Source organism: Elephas maximus, chromosome 27 (genome assembly GCF_024166365.1).
Source record: "Elephas maximus indicus isolate mEleMax1 chromosome 27, mEleMax1 primary haplotype, whole genome shotgun sequence".
Taxonomy (NCBI): Eukaryota; Metazoa; Chordata; class Mammalia; order Proboscidea; family Elephantidae; genus Elephas; species Elephas maximus.
This window is the reverse complement of record NC_064845.1, coordinates 2,010,980-2,033,033: the sequence shown is the minus strand read 5'-3', so window position 1 is coordinate 2,033,033 and position 22,054 is coordinate 2,010,980. Positions and strand designations below refer to the sequence as shown.

The 22,054-nt window shown below is 43.2% G+C and overlaps 1 protein-coding gene and 1 pseudogene across 2 annotated transcripts in view; both read left to right on the top strand.

Moving 5' to 3' along the window:
• The window catches only part of OXSR1 (oxidative stress responsive kinase 1), a 105,046-nt gene that overhangs the window by 19,692 nt on the left and 63,300 nt on the right, over nt 1-22,054 (top strand). For both annotated transcript variants that reach the window (XM_049870709.1, XM_049870710.1), the window contains exons 2-3: nt 273-385; nt 10,290-10,398. In XM_049870709.1, the coding sequence (XP_049726666.1) occupies nt 273-385; nt 10,290-10,398 (222 nt within the window). The remainder of the gene's footprint in view (nt 1-272; nt 386-10,289; nt 10,399-22,054) is intronic.
• Nucleotides 498-10,272, top strand: LOC126068404 (40S ribosomal protein S27-like; annotated as a pseudogene).

Sequence of the window (22,054 nt, the reverse complement as noted above, 5' to 3'; positions counted from 1 at the left end):
GAGCAGGGAAGTGCCAGCCTGTGCCATCGTCCTGGAACCAGAACCCTGACGCTTTGGTTTTTTTTTGTATTGGTATTTATTGGCAAGTCTATGAAATGGTCAAGGCTTTTTCTCTTACTGACATCCTACCCTGTAGGGTGTTTCTCTGCATCTGTTGTTCAGTATAGGAGCAAGAGCAAGATCCCTCTTATGTTTAAATATTGTCGGAAGTAGAAATGTCATATTTTAACCTTTCTATCCATTTATTTATCTATCTGTGTATTTATTTTTAGGGAGTGGAGCAACTGCCGTGGTCCAAGCAGCGTATTGTATTCCTAAGAAGGAGAAAGTGGCAATCAAACGGATAAACCTTGAGAAATGTCAGACTAGCATGGATGAACTCCTGGTACGCACATCTCCTGCTTGTTGTGTGAAGAGATAGCCTCCTGTATATTCCTGTTAGAGTGGGAAATAACTTGAAGTTTTTGATTTGTTTATTTTTAAAGAAAGGACTTGTGATGTCTTCGTTAAGTAATGTTTATTGTAAAATTTATGAAACCCGTAGAAGTGGATAGAAGGAAATTAATTCTAATTCTGTGACTCTGTGATTAATGTTTGCTATATAAGTATTTTTATATTTTTTCAGTAATGTAATCATATGCTTGCTCTTACCTCAAGCGGTTTGTGATCGGCTGTTAATCAAAAGGTTGGCGGTTTCAGCCTACCCAGTGGCTCTGCAAAAGAAGAGGCCTGGCAGTCTGCTTACATAAAAATTATAGCCAGGAAAGCGCTATGGAGTAGTTATACCCTGTAACATGTGGGGTTGCCACAAGCCGGGGTCTGACTTGAGGCAGCTGACAACAACGTACTTGCTCTTTTCACTGAACAGTTTACCATAGAAATCTTTCTGTATCTGTAAATAGGGTCAGTATTGTTTTCAATGAATGTGTAGTAGTCCATCGAATAGGTAGACCACAGTTTACTTAACCTGTTCTCTGATAGTAGATGATTTACCTTGTTTCCTCTTCTTTTTGCTGTTACTAGCAATGCTTTGCTTAACTTCTCTGTTTCTTTAAAATAATATCATGTAATTGTGATTCCTGGGTCAAATGGAATATCCTTTTTAAAAGGCTTTTGGCCTCCTAGAAATATGGTACCAATGTGCGTTCTGACCATTAATGCAAGATGAGAGATAGAGTAACCCTGGCCGCATTGACTTCTCAAAAAGCTAGAGGAAGAAATAGGAGAGGGAGGTCCCAAGGATCGATAGCTACAAGAGATGCTCTCTGGCATTAAAATTCACACAGTTACTGTCTTGTGCTTCCTTTAGGCACTGTGACCCCCAGATAGTTTTAAGTACGTAGTAAGTGCTCAGAGAGGGAAATGAGGTGATTTTTCAGATCATTTAGCTTTTTAATCCTCAGATTCTTTGGCTTAAAATGGAAACAATAATTCCCATGTTACCTACCTCATGAGGTGTTTCTTGAGGATCAGATGACACAGTACTTGAAAACTATAAACTACCGTATAAATATGAACTAATATTTTAATTTTATTAACTAATTTCTTAAGATCATGTACAGCTACTGCAAAAAGGACAGACATTAATACTTCGATTACCTGACAGTCCAGAAGCTTTTTTGCTGTACCAGATGGGATTTAATTTCTGGTATAGTCTCTATGGAGTATTAGAGAATAATTGAGTGGAAGAAAAAGTGATAATAAAATTATATTTTGAACTTGTAGGAGGTGAGACAGATGTATTTCTTTAGTAGTTGGTGATGCATAAGCAGAAGCCAGAGAAGTGAGGTGTCGGAGTGACCTTGAGCAGTCCCTGGTGAGAGAACTTGCACTCGGAAGAAGATGCTGATTGAAATCCTATCTGAGACCTTTCCGGTGTTGATGACCGACCTCCACATGCAAGCGTGCATCTCACAAAGGCCCTTCATCCCTCTCCAGAAGAAGAGAAGAGGAAACACAAGAAGAGGCGCCTGGTGCAGAGCCCTGGTTCCTACTTCAGGGGTGTAGATGCCCAGGATGCTATGAAATCGCCACGGTCTTAGCCGTGCACAAACAGTAGTTCTGTGTGCTGGCTGCTCCACGACCGTCTGCCAGCCTACAGGAGGAAAAGGGACGCCTCCAGAAGGACGTTCCCTCAGACGAAAGCAGCACTAAAAGTGCCCTGAATCAAGATGATTGGGAAACCATCCCAATAAACACATTTTGAATTAAGAAAATAAATAAATAAAAGGAAACCGTATTTGATGATCTTGGATTTACTGATGCCAGCAATACCTTGGAGCATCATTTGGACGTTTGAACTTCAGCGATGATAAGAGACGTCTGTTGATTGTAAACTAATTTTGTTAAAGAAAAAAAATTGCATATTAAAACTGGAATTTGAAAAGCCCGTTACGAATATCTGTCATTTCTCAGTTATTTTATATAATCCATGAGGGCAGAGTAAAGATGAATGTAGGTCTTTCTGGTTTCTACTTTGTGACTAAAGAAACAGGCTCAGAGTTTAAGTAACTTGGCCAAGTTCGTATGATGATGATGATAGCAATCATCTTTTCAACACTAGGCATTTCGGTGCACTTTAAACCAGGGCTTCGGACTGGTTCTTCCTGGTTCAGTCATGGCTGAGGAAGTGAAACTAGAGCAGGCCTGAATTTTGGTGAACTGGAACAGGAAAAATTATGGATCAAAGCCCCGCTAGAAACCTGACCTCCCTCTTAGAAAACAAGGGTAGCGTACACACTGCATAGCAACCACACCTCTTGCCTGCTGGATTTTGAGCAGAGTCAGAAACAGCAGTGCCCTGCTCGGAGATGGCGGCCGACCGGGCCACTTTGAATGTATGTCACTCTGAATAATCCTATCTCACGTATCACCCTTCTGAAAGGACTCATTGCGCCTCTTCTGAGTCTCCCATTCCAGGGCTTAGATCAGTAATTTTTATGTATGTACCTAGGAGTGGAATTGCTGGGTAAACATGATAGTTCTATGTTTTTTTTTGAGGAACCGCCAAATTATTACCCAAAGTGACTATTTTTCATTCCCACCAACAATGTGTTAGGGCTCCAATTTCTTCCCTTCCCTGCCAACACTTGTTATTGCCTGTCTTTTATTATAGCTATTCTAGTGAATTAATTCCTAACAGTTAGTAGGGTGACTCACAGGAGTCAGAGATCAGAGGCAAAAAGACTAGTTAGTAGGCCTTGCTGTGGGCCACATCAGTGGCTTTAAGACTCTTTTGATGGTGACTCTTGGTAAAAAATATCATAGCCCAGTATATACATATGTATGTTCATAAGTATTAATGTAACTGAAAACGCCATTTTCATAAAACCATTCTTAATCATATTATGTGGGATATATTCTGATTTTCTTTTTTTTTTTTTTAAATGTGGCACGCTAAATTTATTCATGATCCATTAATGTTTGCGACCTGTTAGGATTGAATTGTGTCCCCCCCAAATACATGTTGTAAATTCTAACCCCTGTAACTTTGGTGGAGCCCTGGTGATACAGTAGTTAAGAGCTTGGCTGCTCACCAGAAGGTTGCCAGTTCAAATCCACCAGCCACTCCTTGGAAACCCTGAGGGGCAGTTCTACTCTGTCCTGTAGTGTCGCAATGGGTCGGAATTGTCTCTTTGGCAACCAGTTTTTATACCTGTGGCTGGAGCCCTGGTGACACAGTGGTTAAGAACTTGGCTGCTAACCAAAAAATGTCCACAGTTTGAATCTACCAGCTGCTCCTTGAAAACCTTGTGGGGCAGTTCTGCCCTGTCCTGTGGAGTTGCTATGTGTTAGAATTCACTCGATGGCAATGGTTTTTTTTTTTTTTTTGGTATACGTGTGGTTATAAGGGGCCCTGGTGGTCCAGTGGCTAAAGTGCTTTGCTGCTAACCAAAAGGTTGGTGTTTCAAACCCACCAGCTGCTTCACAGGAGAAAGATGTGGCAATCTGCTTCTGTAAAGATTTACAGCCTGGGAACCCGATGGGGCAGTTCTGCTTTGTCCTGTGGGGTCGCTATGAGTTGGCTTCTGTAAAGATTTACAGCCTGGGAGCCCGATGGGGCAATTCTGCTTTGTCCTGTAGGGTCGCTATGAGTTGGCTTCTGTAAAGATTTACAGCCTTGGAACCCCGTGGGGCAGTTCTGCTTTGTCCTGTAGGGTCGCTGTGAGTTGGCTTCTGTAAAGATTTACAGCCTTGGAACCCCGTGGGGCAGTTCTGCTTTGTCCTGTAGGGTCACCATGAGTTGGCTTCTGTAAAGATTTACAGCCTTGGAACCCCGTGGGGCAGTTCTGCTTTGTCCTGTGGGCTCGCTATGAGTTGGCTTCTGTAAAGATTTACAGCCTTGGAACCCGTGGGGCAGTTCTACTTTGTCCTGTAGGGTCGCTGTGAGTTGGCTTCTGTAAAGATTTACAGCCTTGGAACCCCGTGGGGCAGTTCTGCTTTGTCCTGTGGGCTCGCTATGAGTTGGCTTCTGTAAAGATTTACAGCCTTGGAACCCGTGGGGCAGTTCTACTTTGTCCTGTAGGGTCGCTGTGAGTTGGCTTCTGTAAAGATTTACAGCCTTGGAACCCCGTGGGGCAATTCTGCTTTGCCCTGTAGGGTCGCCATGAGTTGGCTTCTGTAAAGATTTACAGCCTTGGAACCCCGTGGGGCAGTTCTGCCTTGTCCTGTGGGGTCGCTGTGAGTTGGCTTCTGTAAAGATTTACAGCCTTGGAACCCCGTGGGGCAATTCTGCTTTGCCCTGTAGGGTCGCCATGAGTTGGCTTCTGTAAAGATTTACAGCCTTGGAACCCCCTGGGGCAGTTCTGCCTTGTCCTGTGGGGTCACTATGAGTTGGCTTCTGTAAAGATTTACAGCCTTGGAACCCCGTGGGGCAGTTCTGCTTTGTCCTGTGAGGTCACTATGAGTTGGCTTCTGTAAAGATTTACAGCCTTGGAACCCCGTGGGGCAGTTCTACTTTGTCCTGTAGGGTCGCTATGGGCTGGAATCAACTTGAAGGCCGTGGGTTTACCTGTGGTTAAGGAGCCTGATGACTCAGTGTTTAGGCGCTTAGCTGCCAACCAAAAGGTGAGCGGCTCAAACCTATTAGTAGATCTGCAAGAGAAAAGACCTGGCAATCTGTTCCCATAAAGGTTACAGCCTAGGAAACTATATAGGGCAGATCTACTCTGTTCTGTAGGGCTGCTCTGAGTTGGAATCAGCTTGATCTGCACACAACAACATACCTGTGGTATCCCATTTGGGGTGAGTTTTGTTCGTTATATCAGTGAGGCAGTATTAGTGTTGTTGTTAGGTGCTCTCAGTCGGTTCCAGCCACAGCGACCCTATGTACATCAGAATGAAACACTGCCAACCCCTGCGCCATCCTTACATCATTGCTAGGCTTGAGTCCATTGTTGCAACAGCTGTGTCCATCCATCTCATTGAGGGTCTTCATCTTTTTCGCTGACCTTGTACTTTACCAAGCATGATGTCCTTCTCCAGGGACGGATCCCACCTGATACCATGTGCAAAGTACATGAGACAGAGTCTCATCATCCTTGCTTTCTGGCTGTACTTCCAGGACTGATTAGCTCGTTCTTCTGGCCGTCCATGGTATATGCAGTATTCTTCACCAACACTGTAATTCAAAGGCATCAATTCTTCTTCAGTCTTCCTTATTCATTGTCCAGCTTTCGCATACATATGAGGCGATTGAAAATACCTTGGCTTGGGTTAGGCGCACCTTAGTCCTCAAAGTGACATCTTTGCTTTTTCACACTTTAAAGAGGCCTTTTGCAGCAGATTTGTCCAATGCAATGCATCATTTGATTTCTTGACCTGCTGCTTCCAGAGTTATTTATTGTGGATTCCGGTAAAACGAAATCCCTGACGACTTCAGTCTTTTTCCGTTTATCATGGTGTTGCTTATTGGTCCAGTTGTGAGATTTTTTGTTTTCCTTGTGTTGAGGTATAATCCATACTGAAGGCTGTAGTTTTTGATCTTTATCAGTAAGTGCTTTAAGTCCTCTTTGCTTCCAGCAAGCAAGGTTGTGTCATCCCCATATTACAGGTTGTTAGTGGGTCTTCCTGTAAACCCGATGGCCATGTTCTTCATATAGTCCAGTTCTTGGATTATTGACTCATCGTACAGATTGAATAAGTATGATAAAAGGATACAGCCCTGACATACATCTTTCCTGATTTTAAACCACGCAGAATCCCCTGGTTCTGTTCGAATGACTGTCTCTTGATCTATGCACAAGTTCCTCATGAGCACAGTTCAGTGTCCTGGAATTCCCATTCTTTGCAATGTAATCCATCATTTGTTATGATTCACACAGTTGAATGAATGCCTTTGCACTGGTGAATAAAACACAGGTAAACATATTTGTGGTATTCTCTGCTTTCGGCCAAGATCCATCTACCTGACATCAGCAGTGATATTCTCCATTTACATCCCCTTCAGAATCGGGCTTGAATTTCTGGTAGTCCCCTGTCGATGCACTGCTGTAGCCATTTTGAATTACCTTCAGCAAAACTGTATTTTCATGTGATGTTAGTGATATTGTTCAGTAATTCCATCATTCTGTTGGACCACCTTTCTGTGGAATGGGCACAAATATCGATGTCTTCCTGTTGGTTGGCCAGGTAGCTGTCTTCCAAATCTCTTGGCATAGACAAAAGACGAAGATGAAGAAATAAAGATGTTTACCAACTTCTGCAGTCTGAAGTTGATCAAACACACCGTCAAGATGCGTTGCTAATTACTGGCGATTGGAATGAGAAGGTTGCAAACAGGACTGGTAGTTGGAAAACATGGCCTCAGTGTTAGAAACAATGCTGGAGATCGCATGATACAATTTTGTAAGACCAGCAACTTATTGATTGCAAATACCCTTTTTTGAGAACATAAATGGCAGCTATACACACGGACCTTGCCAGATGGAATACACAGGAATCAAATCGGTGGAAAGAGATGATGGAGAAGCTCATATCATTTGTCAGAAGACGGCCAGGGGCCAACTGCTGAATAGACCATCAGTTGTTCATGTGCAAGTTCAAGTTGAAGCCGAGGAAAATTAAAACAAGTCCATGAGAACCAAAGTTTGCCCTTGAGTATTGTCATGGATTGAATTATGTCCCTTGAAAAATGTATGTATCGGTTGGGCTGGGCCGTGATTCCCGGTGTTGGATGATTTTCCTGTGTGTTGTAAATCCTGCCTCTGTGATGTTAATTAGGGAGGACGGGCAGCAGTTGTGTTAGTGTGACAGGGCTCAGTCTACAAGACTGGATTGTGTCTTGAGGCAGTCTCTTGAGATATAAAGGAAAGAAGAGAGCTGAGAGACAGGGGGACCTCATACCACCACGAAAAAGAGGCACCCAGAGGAAGGTGCATCATCTGGACCTGGCGTCCCTGCGCAGAGAAGGCCCTAGTCCAGGGGAGGATTGATGAGAAGGCCAGCAGAGAGAGGAAGCCTTCCCCTGGAGCTGACACCCTGAATTTGGACTTTTAGCCTATTTTACTATGAAGAAATAAATTTCTCTTTGTTAAAGCCATCCACTTGTGGTATTTCTGTTACAGCAGCACTAGATGACTAAGACAGGTATATCCCACCTGAATTTAGAGACCATCTCAGGAATAGATTTGATGTATTGAATGCTAATGACCACAGACCGGATGAGTTGTGGGATGACGTTAAGGACATCATACATGAAGAAAGCAGAAACAAAATGAAACAAAAAAGCTGCGTTGTTGTTGACTCTTGACTCATAGCAGCCCTTAGGACAGAGTAGAGCTGCCCTGTGGGGTTCCCAAGGACCAGCTGTGGATCGAAGTGCTGACCTTTGGTTAGCAGCAGAGCTCTTTACTCCGTCACCAGGGCTCCATTAAAAAGACAGGAAAGAAAGAAAAGACCAAAATGGATTTCAGAAGAGACTCTGAAACTTGCTCTTGAACAGAGAGCATCTAAAGCGAATGGAAGAAATGATGAAGTAAAGGAGCTGAACAGAAGATTTCAAACGATGGGTCTAGAAGGCAAAGTATTAAAAGGATGTGCAAAGACCTGGAGTCTTTAGTTTTAGTTAGAAAACTAAAAAGGAGGAACATGTTTGGCATTTCTCATTCTGAAAGAACTGAAGAAAAGAAGCCTTGAGTCTCAGTATTGAAGAATTCTATGGGCAAAATGTTGAATGGTGCAGAAAGCATCAAAAAAAAAAAAAAAAAAAGATGAAAGGAATATACAGAATTGCTGTACTAAAAAGAATTGGTTGATGTTCAGCCATTTCAGGAGGTAGCATATAATCAAGAACCAATGGTACTGAAGGAAGAAGGCCAAGTTGCACTGCAGGCATTGGGGAAAAACAAGGCTCCAGGAGTTGACAGAACACCAACTGAGATGTTTCAGCATACTGATGCAATGCTGAAAGTATGGGTCTTAAGTCAATATTTTGAGATGTAAAAGAGCAGATTAATAAAGCAAACAAGCAAGGACAGATGAAGGGAAAGATACATGTCATGTGACTGCCAAGGAACCTAGGAGTACAAGCTGAAAAGAGGCAGGGACCTTCCCCCAGGGTGGACAGGGAGAGCGAAAGTACGCACACGTACACGCACACAGCTCTCTGTAGACCAGGCGCCCTGAATTGGCACTTCTAGCCCTCGAACTGCCGTAATTGTTCTGCGTTCGGCTGAGCCAAATCTAGTTCCCCATTAAAGTTCTCTGCAGAGTCTTCTTTGATCACCCTTGCCTGCCTTACTGTTTTTTTCTCTGAGTTTTTATGGCGTTTAGTATCTTTACTTTCATTTGGCACATGTTTACTGTCTTATAAATTCCCTCTTATGTGTACATATCTTATCTCTTCAAATCCTGTGTAGCTATGTCAATGGTCAGGTGCTTACTTTAGTTCCTGCTTCCTTTTCCTTCACATTTACTTAGCCTTTAGTGCAGATTACTGTGCAGGTGACTTCGGGACTTTCAGAGATGCAAATGACAAGGTCCTTGCCACAGAAGAAGTTAACTTAGAGAAGACTAGGGAAGGAAAGCTAGCATTTATTTAGTGCTTATGAATCTAGGATTATGGAAAAATTTCACACAGTTGATCTTTTTGAATAAGTACACCCTCTGAGGGCATAGGACAAATACATGAATAGGTAAAAAGCTGTATAAAGTGCTGTAGGATTTCATTCATTCAACAAATATTTATTGAATTGTACTGTGTGTCAGGTACCATCATTGCCAGGAATATAGAGTCTTAGCCCTCACTGGGATTACAGTTTTGTCGGGGCTGCAGAAAATTAAATATGCAGTTACAATAGAGTATAATAAGTTCCACAGTGGTTATGAATCCACTTTTAAGTACTTCTGCTCTCTGTCTAGTGGGAAAGACAGCCAAAAGACACAATGTACTGTCCAGTATGTTATGTGGGATGGGAGGAGATACACAGGGTGCCTGGAAGCCAAGATAAGGGGCACCTAACTCACCTTGGGGAGCTGGAAGCAAATGATACTTAGGCTGAGATTGGAAGAAAGAATAGGAGTTACCTAGGCAAGGCTGATGGGGAAAGTATATTTGAAGCAGAGGGAACCCACAGGGGCAAATGTCCAGGGTCACGTGAAGTTTACTATGGCTGGATCATGGGACTGGCTCCTGGGGTAGGTTCAGCTGAGAGGGAAGGAATGAGACCAGTGAGATAAGCAGGGCCCGAATCACACCACATCTAACTTAAATTCATCAGCTGAGGTAGTGGCTTAGGCTTTTGGCTCAGGTTTCTGGTCTGGATTTTGTTCAAGACCTTGGTTGAATCATTTGAGCCTGTATTTCAGTGTGTCTCTCTTTAGAGTGAGAATTGTTAATCATATCACAGCAATGTGATAAACTAATAATATTTTGTTGCAGGTACAGATTTTCCAAAAACAAGCAAACAAAAACGTTGAAAAACACCTGCTGTTTATTAACCTTTAAAACCAGCTTTCCCAAGATGGCTCTTCAGAAGTACCTTGAAGTAAAAATAAGGTCCCAGTGGAGACCTCTTGTGGTGCCATGCCAGGGTGATTAAATAGTGCATGTTTCTAGTTTGAAAGATTACTAGTGCAGTGAGTGAAGGAGGGACATCACAATGTGCTGAGGGAAACCGACTGTTGTTGTTTTTCTTTTTGACTTAACTATTCCTGAAGAGGTCAGGGCCACGGAGATCCCAGGAAGGCCGTGACACAGTATTGAGATTCCAGATCTGCATTTGCTAACTTGTAATGTTTGTTTAGGCTTGCGTATTGTGAGTCACCATGCTTTCTCCTTTTCTTTGTAGAAGGAAATTCAAGCCATGAGTCAGTGCAATCACCCCAATATCGTGTCTTACTATACATCTTTCGTGGTAAAAGATGAGCTCTGGCTAGTCATGAAGCTGCTGAGTGGAGGTGAGTAGGGTACGACGAAACATTAATGTCCGTGGCCTGAAAAGCACATAAGTGTTTTTTATCCTGGTTTAGTCTTCATGAATATTTACATTTGAGAAGATACTGTGATTATAGTATCTGCTGAAGATTCTGGGAGTCCCTGGGTGGTACAAATGGCTAATGTGCTCGGCTGCTGACTGAAAGATTGGAGGTTCGAATCTACCCAGAGATGCCTTGAAAGAATGGCCTGGCAGTTTACTTCCAAAAAACCAGCCAATGAAGAAAATTCTGTGGGCACATTTCAACTCTGACACACATGGGGGTCGTCGTGAGTTGGGGTTGACTTGATGGCCAGTGGTTACTGGTTAAAGATGCTAGTATATGACCTGAGACAGGTTCCACACATGGTGTTTAGTTGTCTTGCCTCTTCATCTCTCTTAATCCAGGATGGCTGCCTTCCCCTTCCTCCCTTCCATGACAATAGGCTTGTTGAAGGGTCTGGTTCAGTTAACTTTTAGAATGTCTCACATTCTGGATTATCTGGTTATTTGCTTTTTGTGGTATTTAACTTGGTTCTATTTTCCTGTTTCTTACAAATCGAAAATTAGATCTTGATTAGATTCAAGTTAAAAAAGTTTTGGACAGAATACCTTGTAGGCGATGCTGTGTACTCCAGTTGTATCACCTCTGGAAACCTCTGCTGCCTGATCGTATCTTGAATAGTGATGTTAACTTGGATTGCTTAACATTATGGCAGCCAGACCTGTCCTTGGAAACTTAATTTTCAACTCGCAAGCAGTTTGTGAGATGGTATTTTGCGCTGCACTGTATCTGAGTTCCCGACGAGATGGTATTTTGCGCTGCGCTGTATGAGTTCCCCACGAGATGGTATTTTGCGCTGCGCTGCATGAGTTCCCCACGAGATGGTATTTTGCGCTGCGCTGCATGAGTTCCCCACGAGATGGTATTTTGCGCTGCGCTGCATGAGTTCCCCACGAGATGGTATTTTGCGCTGCGCTGCATGAGTTCCCCACGAGATGGTATTTTGCGCTGCGCTGCATGAGTTCCCCACGAGACGGTATTTTGCGCTGCGCTGCATGAGTTCCCCACGAGACGGTATTTTGCGCTGCGCTGCATGAGTTCGCCACGAGACGGTATTTTGCGCTGCGCTGCATGAGTTCCCCACGAGACGGTATTTTGCGCTGCGCTGCATGAGTTCCCCACGAGACGGTATTTTGCGCTGAGCTGTATGAGTTCCCCACGAGACGGTATTTTGCGCTGCGCTGCATGAGTTCCCCACGAGACGGTATTTTGCGCTGCGCTGCATGAGTTCCCCACGAGACGGTATTTTGCGCTGCGCTGCATGAGTTCCCCACGAGACGGTATTTTGCGCTGCGCTGCATGAGTTCCCCACGAGATGGTATTTTGCGCTGCGCTGCATGAGTTCCCCACGAGATGGTATTTTGCGCTGGGCTGCATGAGTTCCCCACGAGATGGTATTTTGCGCTGCGCTGCATGAGTTCCCCACGAGATGGTATTTTGCGCTGCGCTGTATGAGTTCCCCACGAGATGGTATTTTGCGCTGCGCTGTATGAGTTCCCCACGAGATGGTATTTTGCGCTGCGCTGTATGAGTTCCCCATGAGATGGTATTTTGCGCTGCGCTGTATGAGTTCCCCACGAGATGGTATTTTGCGCTGCGCTGTATCTGAGTTCCCCACGAGATGGTATGTTGCGCTGCGCTGTATCTGAGTTCCCCATGAGATGGTATTTTGCGCTGCGCTGTATGAGTTCCCCACGAGATGGTATTTTGCGCTGCGCTGTATGAGTTCCCCACGAGATGGTATTTTGCGCTGCACTGTATCTGAGTTCCCCATGAGATGGTATTTTGCGCTGCACTGTGTGAGTTCCCCACGAGATGGTATTTTGCGCTGCACTGTATCTGAGTTCCCCACGAGATGGTATTTTGCGCTGCGCTGTATGAGTTCCCCACGAGATGGTATTTTGCGCTGCGCTGTATGAGTTCCCCACGAGATGGTATTTTGCGCTGCGCTGTATCTGAGTTCCCCACGAGATGGTATGTTGCGCTGCGCTGTATCTGAGTTCCCCATGAGATGGTATTTTGCGCTGCGCTGTATCCGAGTTCCCCACGAGATGGTATTTTGCGCTGCGCTGTATGAGTTCCCCACGAGATGGTATTTTGCGCTGCGCTGTATCTGAGTTCCCCATGAGATGGTATTTTGCGCTGCGCTGTATCCGAGTTCCCCACGAGATGGTATTTTGCGCTGCGCTGTATGAGTTCCCCACGAGATGGTATTTTGCGCTGCACTGTATCTGAGTTCCCCACGAGATGGTATTTTGCGCTGTGCTGTATGAGTTCCCCACGAGATGGTATTTTGCGCTGCGCTGTATGAGTTCCCCACGAGATGGTATTTTGCGCTGCGCTGTATGAGTTCCCCATGAGATGGTATTTTGCGCTGCACTGTATCTGAGTTCCCCACGAGATGGTATTTTGCGCTGCACTGTATCTGAGTTCCCCACGAGATGGTATTTTGCGCTGCACTGTATCTGAGTTCCCCACGAGATGGTATTTTGCGCTGTGCTGCATGAGTTCCCCACGAGATGGTATTTTGCGCTGTGCTGTATGAGTTCCCCACGAGATGGTATTTTGCGCTGCGCTGTATGAGTTCCCCACGAGATGGTATTTTGCGCTGCACTGTATCTGAGTTCCCCACGAGATGGTATTTTGCGCTGTGCTGTATGAGTTCCCCACGAGATGGTATTTTGCGCTGCGCTGTATGAGTTCCCCACGAGATGGTATTTTGCGCTGCGCTGTATGAGTTCCCCACGAGATGGTATTTTGCGCTGCACTGTATCTGAGTTCCCCACGAGATGGTATTTTGCGCTGTGCTGTATGAGTTCCCCACGAGATGGTATTTTGCGCTGCGCTGTATGAGTTCCCCACGAGATGGTATTTTGCGCTGCGCTGTATGAGTTCCCCATGAGATGGTATTTTGCGCTGCACTGTATCTGAGTTCCCCACGAGATGGTATTTTGCGCTGCACTGTATCTGAGTTCCCCACGAGATGGTATTTTGCGCTGCACTGTATCTGAGTTCCCCACGAGATGGTATTTTGCGCTGTGCTGCATGAGTTCCCCACGAGATGGTATTTTGCGCTGTGCTGTATGAGTTCCCCACGAGATGGTATTTTGCGCTGCACTGTATGAGTTCCCCACGAGATGGTATTTTGCGCTGCGCTGTATGAGTTCCCCATGAGATGGTATTTTGCGCTGCACTGTATCTGAGTTCCCCTCGAGATGGTATTTTGCGCTGCGCTGTATGAGTTCCCCACGAGATGGTATTTTGCGCTGCGCTGTATGAGTTCCCCACGAGATGGTATTTTGCGCTGTGCTGTATGAGTTCCCCACGAGATGGTATTTTGCGCTGCACTGTGTGAGTTCCCCACGAGATGGTATTTTGCGCTGCACTGTGTGAGTTCCCCACGAGATGGTATTTTGCGCTGCACTGTATCTGAGTTCCCCACGAGATGGTATTTTGCGCTGCACTGTATCTGAGTTCCCCATGAGATGGTATTTTGCGCTGCACTGTGTGAGTTCCCCACGAGATGGTATTTTGCGCTGCACTGTATCTGAGTTCCCCACGAGATGGTATTTTGCGCTGCACTGTATCTGAGTTCCCCACGAGATGGTATTTTGCGCTGCACTGTGTGAGTTCCCCACGAGATGGTATTTTGCGCTGCACTGTGTGAGTTCCCCACGAGATGGTATTTTGCGCTGCACTGTGTGAGTTCCCCACGAGATGGTATTTTGCGCTGCGCTGTATGAGTTCCCCAACAGATGGTATTTTGCGCTGCGCTGTGTGAGTTCCCCACGAGATGGTATTTTGCGCTGCGCTGTGTGAGTTCCCCAGGAGATGGTATTTTGCGCTGCGCTGTATGAGTTCCCCACGAGATGGTATTTTGCGCTGCGCTGTATGAGTTCCCCACGAGATGGTATTTTGCGCTGCGCTGTATGAGTTCCCCACGAGATGGTATTTTGCGCTGCGCTGTATGAGTTCCCCACGAGATGGTATTTTGCGCTGCGCTGTATGAGTTCCCCAACAGATGGTATTTTGCGCTGCGCTGTATGAGTTCCCCACGAGATGGTATTTTGCGCTGCGCTGTATGAGTTCCCCACGAGATGGTATTTTGCGCTGCGCTGTATGAGTTCCCCACGAGATGGTATTTTGCGCTGCACTGTATGAGTTCCCCACGAGATGGTATTTTGCGCTGCGCTGTATCTGAGTTCCCCACGAGATGGTATTTTGCGCTGCACTGTGTGAGTTCCCCACGAGATGGTATTTTGCGCTGCGCTGTATGAGTTCCCCACGAGATGGTATTTTGCGCTGCGCTGTATCTGAGTTCCCCACGAGATGGTATTTTGCGCTGCACTGTGTGAGTTCCCCACGAGATGGTATTTTGCGCTGCGCTGTATGAGTTCCCCAACAGATGGTATTTTGCGCTGCGCTGTGTGAGTTCCCCACGAGATGGTATTTTGCGCTGCGCTGTGTGAGTTCCCCAGGAGATGGTATTTTGCGCTGCGCTGTATGAGTTCCCCAACAGATGGTATTTTGCGCTGCGCTGTGTGAGTTCCCCACGAGATGGTATTTTGCGCTGCGCTGTATCTGAGTTCCCCATCAATTTTTTGTCTAATGGTTTTAGTTAGCATCTGTTAAAAATCCTTGCTTGAATCAATCGTTTCATTAGAGGTTGCAAAATGATGATTTTGCTTATTTCAGAATTTCTTTTACATTTATAAACTTGGCATTTTCCTGTGAAGAGGAACTTTGCCTTGTCAACTGGGGCTCTTTGATTAATCTATACTGTAGTTCTTATTGAAGAAGGCAGGATAAATACTTGATACTTTTTTTTAAGTACCAATTTTCAGACTAAAGTGTTGGCCTAATAGTCATTTCCAGTGGTGGCAAATGAAGCCCCCCCGTCCCCCTTTTTGTTTCAGGTGGATAGGACTTTCATTTTTTTGAGTGTCGTTATGGACTCAGGGATTTTTATATGCTCAGCGTCTTTCTGTTCAGTATACTCTATTTTTGATGCTTAAGTTGTAGAAAATTTTGTCACTGGGAGTCACTTCCAGCTCACGCTGACGTCTTTTTAACCTGAACCCATCAATCTTTGATTACTGTGTTGTTTTTTAGTTTAAGATTTTCTAGGCTAACTTTTATATTCCTTTTCCCAGAGCAGAATCAGCCAGTTCTCTGAGGGAATGGTATTTAGAAAGCATAGCTTGGATGCTGGCGGTGCTTATCGCTGGTACGGTGTTAATGCTTCTAGACTTTTCTTGGCTGATGGAGCTTGGAGGTAGAGTTTTTTTTTTTTTAAGAAATCATGATTTGACAGTAATATTTCCAATTAAAATTTAACTTTAAGGCTTTAAAACAAACTTCTTCAATATTGTACATTAATCTCTCTTCCCTTACATGGAAAATCTTTATCCCCCATATTATTTATGGGCTTTATCCTGTAATGTATAATTATTTCTTGTTTAGTCCTTACGATAAACATTAAGTATTGCTGGTTACAAACAGTGGAACCTTGGCAGGTATAGAGTGAACATTTTGTTAATTACTTGAAGGCCTGTAGTATGTAGTAAATCAGCTGTTCTGCCAAGACATGGATTTGAGTCATAGGGCAAGGCTGGCAGGACTAGCAAGCGATGGAGCCGCCTGGCCTGGTCATCACGGCGCTTCTTGGTGTGGGTTTGCGCGTGTATTTTGTGGGAGAACATTGTTTTCCATTTTAGAATGTAGGGTTCAGGAAAAGAGAATCCATGTTTGTTTAGTTTGCAATTTTAATACTGTATCTCACTGAACACCCTGCTTCCCCAGAGAGGCCGCAAAGGAAAGTCTATGGGCTTTAGAATTAAATCCAGCTTCCCTTCTTAGAAATTATGTGTCATTGGGCAAACTCCTTCCACCCTGTGAACCTGTTTACCTGTCTGTTAGTTGAGGACACCTTTCTGCATTCCCAGGTATTTATGAGGAGCCTGGGAGACGATGTACATGTGTGTGAGGCACCTACTACTGTGCTGACATGTAGCAGGTGTACAAGCAATCGTAGACATTAGTAATATTAACTATTAATTATTAAATACTTATTAAACAAATCCCTTGCTCTTTGATGCTTTTCAGTGTAGCCAGAATCACCTTTTTGTTTTAATCCCATTAGTGACACACTGGAGAAACTGGATTGCTTTGTTAAAGACCCTGTTCATATGATGGTTGGAAGCCTTGCTAATACCAACCACCTTTCAAGATGGTGGTCAAGCATGGTTCTTTCAGTATGGACAGATATGGGAATATTAGGTAATACTGTATCTTTCGTTCTTGATCACCTATAGCGTAATTTTACTTGTAATTTATAAAAATGTATAATCCAAAGTTTTTAATGTTTTGCAAAAAAGTTCTCTGATTAATCGGAATAAATTGTTTGCTTAATTCTCTCATCCATGCCTGTATGCGAGTCCATCCTTTCTGCTATTCTTAAGCAGAATGACTTTTTTTTTCCTAAAAGAATCCTTACTCATCTTTCAGTGTGTATATGTTGTGGTCGCAGAAGGAGCAGGACGTGTAGCTGGGGAGAAGGGGTGTCTTTTGGTCTTAGATTTTCTGGGACAATGTCCAGTTTTTCTAGCGGAAAAATTTTCAGACACGTTCCATGTATAACTTTTTGTAGTTACGTATATCTTATGAGTCAGCATAATCATTATATCTAAAGTTTTAAAAATATTAATATGTTTTGCATCATTTTTTAGAATGATGAAATCCTCCTTTTATTGTTATAAAGTGAATAAACATTTAAACTGAAGAACTGTGTTAAACAGTTTAGAAAACAAGCTAGAGCTAAGCACAACTTTAAATTTTTTTTTTTAACGTAATAGGAAGTTGTGTCAGGATTCTAGCTCAATTAAAATGCGAATTATCAGATACTTAATAATCACCAATACATTGCTAATCAAACTGTTGGTTCCTTGCTGTCATGGACCTTGTACTGAATAGGGAAAAGTTATAATTAAGTAATTTTTCCTCTGTAGAGTGCTGTGGAGAAGTATCTATCTGGTGCTGTGGGAGGAAGTAACAGGAGAACTTAACCTTTTGAGGGAGGATGGAAGGGGTGGGGTTAAGAAAGGCTTACCTCAGGAGGCAGTGTTCAGCTGAGACCTAACTTGCCAAGCGAAATGGGGGTAGAAGTGGTACTGGGAAGGACTGAAGGAGCAATCCAGGTAGAGGGAGCACTGCAGAAAAGGGTCTGGGGGCAGGATGGAGGCGTGTGGTGTCTCTTGGGAACTGAGAGGAGATCAGACCCGGTACAGAGAGGTTGTGAGAGGAGAGAACGTGCCTTACCAATAAGCAAGGGCTCACTTGACTATTAAAAAACGTAAATAGCCATAGTTAACTGAAATGTGTACTAAGCGCCATCTTTTCCATCAGCTTTTCAGCTGAAAGATTTAAAAACAAAAGTATGTTTTTGATTTAGCAACTTCAAGCTGATTAAATTCCAAAATGAAAAGCAACTTACACTTGTCAACCAGGTGCCCATCATGGTTAAAAGTAAGTTTAACTCAGTGTCTCAATATTAATGATTTTGTAATACTTCTTTATAACAGTAATATTCTTATCTTTTGCTAACTAAAACCCTGACGGTGAATGTGAGATTTACTAAAATTACTAACAGAAAGTTAATCTTTAGAAATTGGGAGCACTTTTGATGTACATCGCTATTTCCACAATTTATTACCATCAAAGTACACTGTAAGGTTTTTTTTTTTAAATAAAAATAATTAAGAAAGGTTCTGAGAGGAAAAGAGAAAGATGTATCCGTAAGACTTAAAAAGATGAAGTGTAGAAATGCAGAAATCTAATTTAAATTTATTGTCTTACATAGTGAATTATTTTGTTCTTAAAGAATGCCCTAAACTTTGTTGTCTTCTAAGAGATAAAAGGTATGGGAACTTCTTTGGTATAAACAAGACCCAGGTGAAATACCTGGTATTAACAGTGAGCAGCTTTGGATGTTTAGGCAAGAGGGGAGGGGTTTAAGATGCAGTTTGTTGAGTCCTACCTCACATGTCCTGAGTAACATTCTGTAGGGTTTGAGAACCTGCATTCATAACTGTCTTGCCAAGTAATCCTGCATATATTAAAATTTGAAAACTGATTATTGCTGTAGAATATTTCTTCCAGATCGTGCCCAAAGACGTAATACTGTGTGCACTGCGTCTTGGTCATCTAGTGCTGCTTGCTGTAACAGAAATACCACAAGTGAATGGCTTTAACGAAGAGAAATTTATTCTCTCAGAGTTGGGGAGGCTAGAAGTCTAAATTCAGGGCATCAGCTCCAGGGGAAGGCTTTCTCTCTTGGTTGACTCTGGGGGAGTCAGTCTTCCTCTGGTTTAGGAGCTTCTCAGCACGGGGACCCCTAGTCCATAGGATATGCTGCACTCCTGGCACTACTTTCTTGGTGGTATAAGGTCCCGCTGTCTCTCTGCTCCTTTCTTTTATATCTCAAAAGAGATTAAGACACAACCCAATCTTGAAGATTGAGTCCTGCCTGGTTAACATAACTGCCTCTAATCCTGCCTCATTAACATCATAAAGGTAGGATTTATAACACATAGGAAAATCACATCAGATTACAAAATGGTGGACAACCACACAATGCTGAAAATCATGGCCTAGCCAAGTTGACACACATTTCTGGGGGACATGATTCAGTCTGTAACACACTGTTACGGACTTCCACTCATTACTTCTCCCTTTCTTTAGGCATTAATTTGAGTTGTCCAGTGATAGCCTACAGTCTCCTTTTGCTTAGCATATTTTACTTTCACCTTTCCCTTAGAGCAAAATATACCCTTTGCTGTTGAGTTGGTTCTGACTCATCGCGACCCTATAGGACAGAGTAGAACTGCCTCATAAAGAATTTCCAAGGAGCGGCTGGTGGATTCAAACTGCTGACGTTTTGGTTAGCAGCTGAGCTCTTAAGCACTGTGCCTTTCCCTTAGTTGATATGAACTACCCTGTGTAACTCTGATATTTGAAGAGGGTAGATTGCATACGCCATGGCTGAGTTAGATGCTGCAAAATGCAAAGGAAATAACATGGAAAAGAAGGGGAACCTTCCAGATAAATATTTGTCAGTTAAGGGCAAAGGCTTTAGTGGCACATTAATCCCTCCACTTGTAAGTTATACTGTTGGGAGGAGACCAAAATTGAAGAGAAACTGTTAGGCCAGGGGAAGCCTTGTTCAGAATGTTCTGGATATAGACCGGGGATGTCCAGTGCTTTAGTGTCCTTATTGATCATTGGGTGATGGGAAATCAGTGAAAACCTTCTAAGTTTTTGAAAAGGAGCTCATGGCACCCGTTCCTTCTTCGAGCCCTTTAAAAATACAGACTTAATTTTTTCACATGCCCTAAGATCTTAGTGGAAGACCCTGGGTGGCATGAGTGGTTGAGTGTTCAGCTGTTAGCCCAGAGGTTGGTGGTTTGAACCCACCCAGAGGCACCTTGGAAGACAGGCCTGGCGATCTGCTTCTCAAAGGTCACAGCCTTGGAAACCCTGTGAAGCCGTTCTACTCTGCACACACGGGGTCACCGTGAGTCAAAATCAACTCTACCTCAAAAACAACAAGATCTTTGGTGTTTCATTTCTTTGATCTACCAGACTGGAAGTACCCTTAAAGTCAGCAGTTGTGTCATATATGTCTTGGCATATCCTGTGGCACTCAGCCCTAGAGCTTGGGTATAATAAGGCTTACTCAATTGCTGAATGAATAAATTGAGTTAACTTTTAATTTCCAGTAAGAATGTGCATCCTTTACGTTAAAAACATGAAACTTGATCTGTGGGTATTCAGATGTTGCCTTCTTGGAGAGTGGAAGAGAACCCAGTGTAATTATGTGTTAGGAAAAGCTATCTGGACTCTGTACCTTCTCTGGTTCATTGTCTCCAGAGAGTAAACAATCTATCTCCTTCTAGAACTGGGGACCAGGGGAGGAGGAAGGATCAGGGAATCTTATTCTCATATAGACTTTGAACCAGTTTTCCTGTTTTCAGCCTTTGTTTCAGTCTTACCTCACTTCCTCTTACGTGGTACTTGGTGTCTATAGTTCTGAGTCTTTCTGGAGCCCTAGGTGAGGGTCCACTTTTTTCTAATTGGCATACTTCTCTGTATAAGCACTGCAGTTTCAGATTGCTTAGTCAGTTACCTTTTCTTTTTCTGCTTTACTTCTTCTAAAAAGTTGTTCACTTCTCTTATGTTTATGCTTTTTTTTTTAATATCAGTTTATCAAGTTAGTGGATTTCTAGTGGGAGCCAAAATAAATGTGTGTTCAGTCCTCCATGTTTTTGAGGAATCTAGTTAGATGACTTCTTTCCGTGTGTTTGGCAGTACATTGTTTCTTTTTAAGAGTGTGAAATAAAAGTACCTAACAGGGTAAGTTTTCAAAAGAAGCCTGTAAGTAGTTGTTTTGATTTGAGTCTTGATCATTGAGGTATTGTGTCAAGAAGTGGGTATTGAGTCTCTTCAGTGCAGCCTATGTTATGTTCCAGACTTTTTTGTCTTTTTTTATTGCGGTAAAAATATATATAACAAAACATTTGCCATTTTGGCATTTTTTAATGTTCAGTGCAGCGCACTGATTTTATTCATCATGTTGTGGAACCGTTACTACTATTCATTTCCAAATTATCTCGACTCCATTAGCAGGAATCAGCTCCTGCCCCCCCCCCCATGACCATTAATAAACTTTAGTCTCTATACATTTGCCTTTTCTAGGTATTTCATGTAAGTGCGATTGTAAAATATCGGTCTTTTTTGCTTGTCAGACTTGATACAGGCAGTCCCAAGATTACAAATGAGTTCCATTCCTAAATCTTTTTTTAAGTTGAATTTGTACGTAAATTGGGAACGGCTAGGTATGGTTTGTATCTAATATCAGTTAGTGAGATGTTTGTCTTAGTGTATAGCGTACCTTTCTGTGCATAAAAAACATTAAACATTTCCAGGCACGCTAAAACGTCTTTAACGTAATCAGTAATGATAATAACAATGTTTTGATGCACTTTGCAAAGTAGCACCCGTTTGTTGTTATGAGCCATTGTATGTGCCGCGAGTTTTTAATACAGTAGGCTTTGTGGGGTTGGTTTGTGACTGTGGTTGTACATAGTCAGATGTTTGTAACCCGGGGACTGCCTGTAATCTCAATTGCCCTATCTTCAAGTTTGCTGATTCTTCTGCCAGTTCAAATCTACTGTTGAGCCTCTCCAGTGATTTTTCATTTCCATTACTGTACTTTTCAGCTTCAGTGTTTGTTTGGTTCTTTTTTATAATTTCCGTCTCTTTATTGGAATTTTTGTTTTGTTCTTGGACTGTATTCCTGATTTCCTTTAGTTCTTTGTTCATGTTTTTCTTGAGCTCTTTGAGCATATTTAAGTACCGTTGTGTCTGAGGCTAGGTTCTCTAGAGAAGCAAAACCAGTGAAGCGTCTGTGTGTGTGTGTGTGTGTGTGTGTGTGTGTGTGTGTGTGTGTATGATATATATACATTTAGAGAGAGCGAGAGGTTTATATCAAGGAAATGGCTCATGCAGTTTTAGAGGC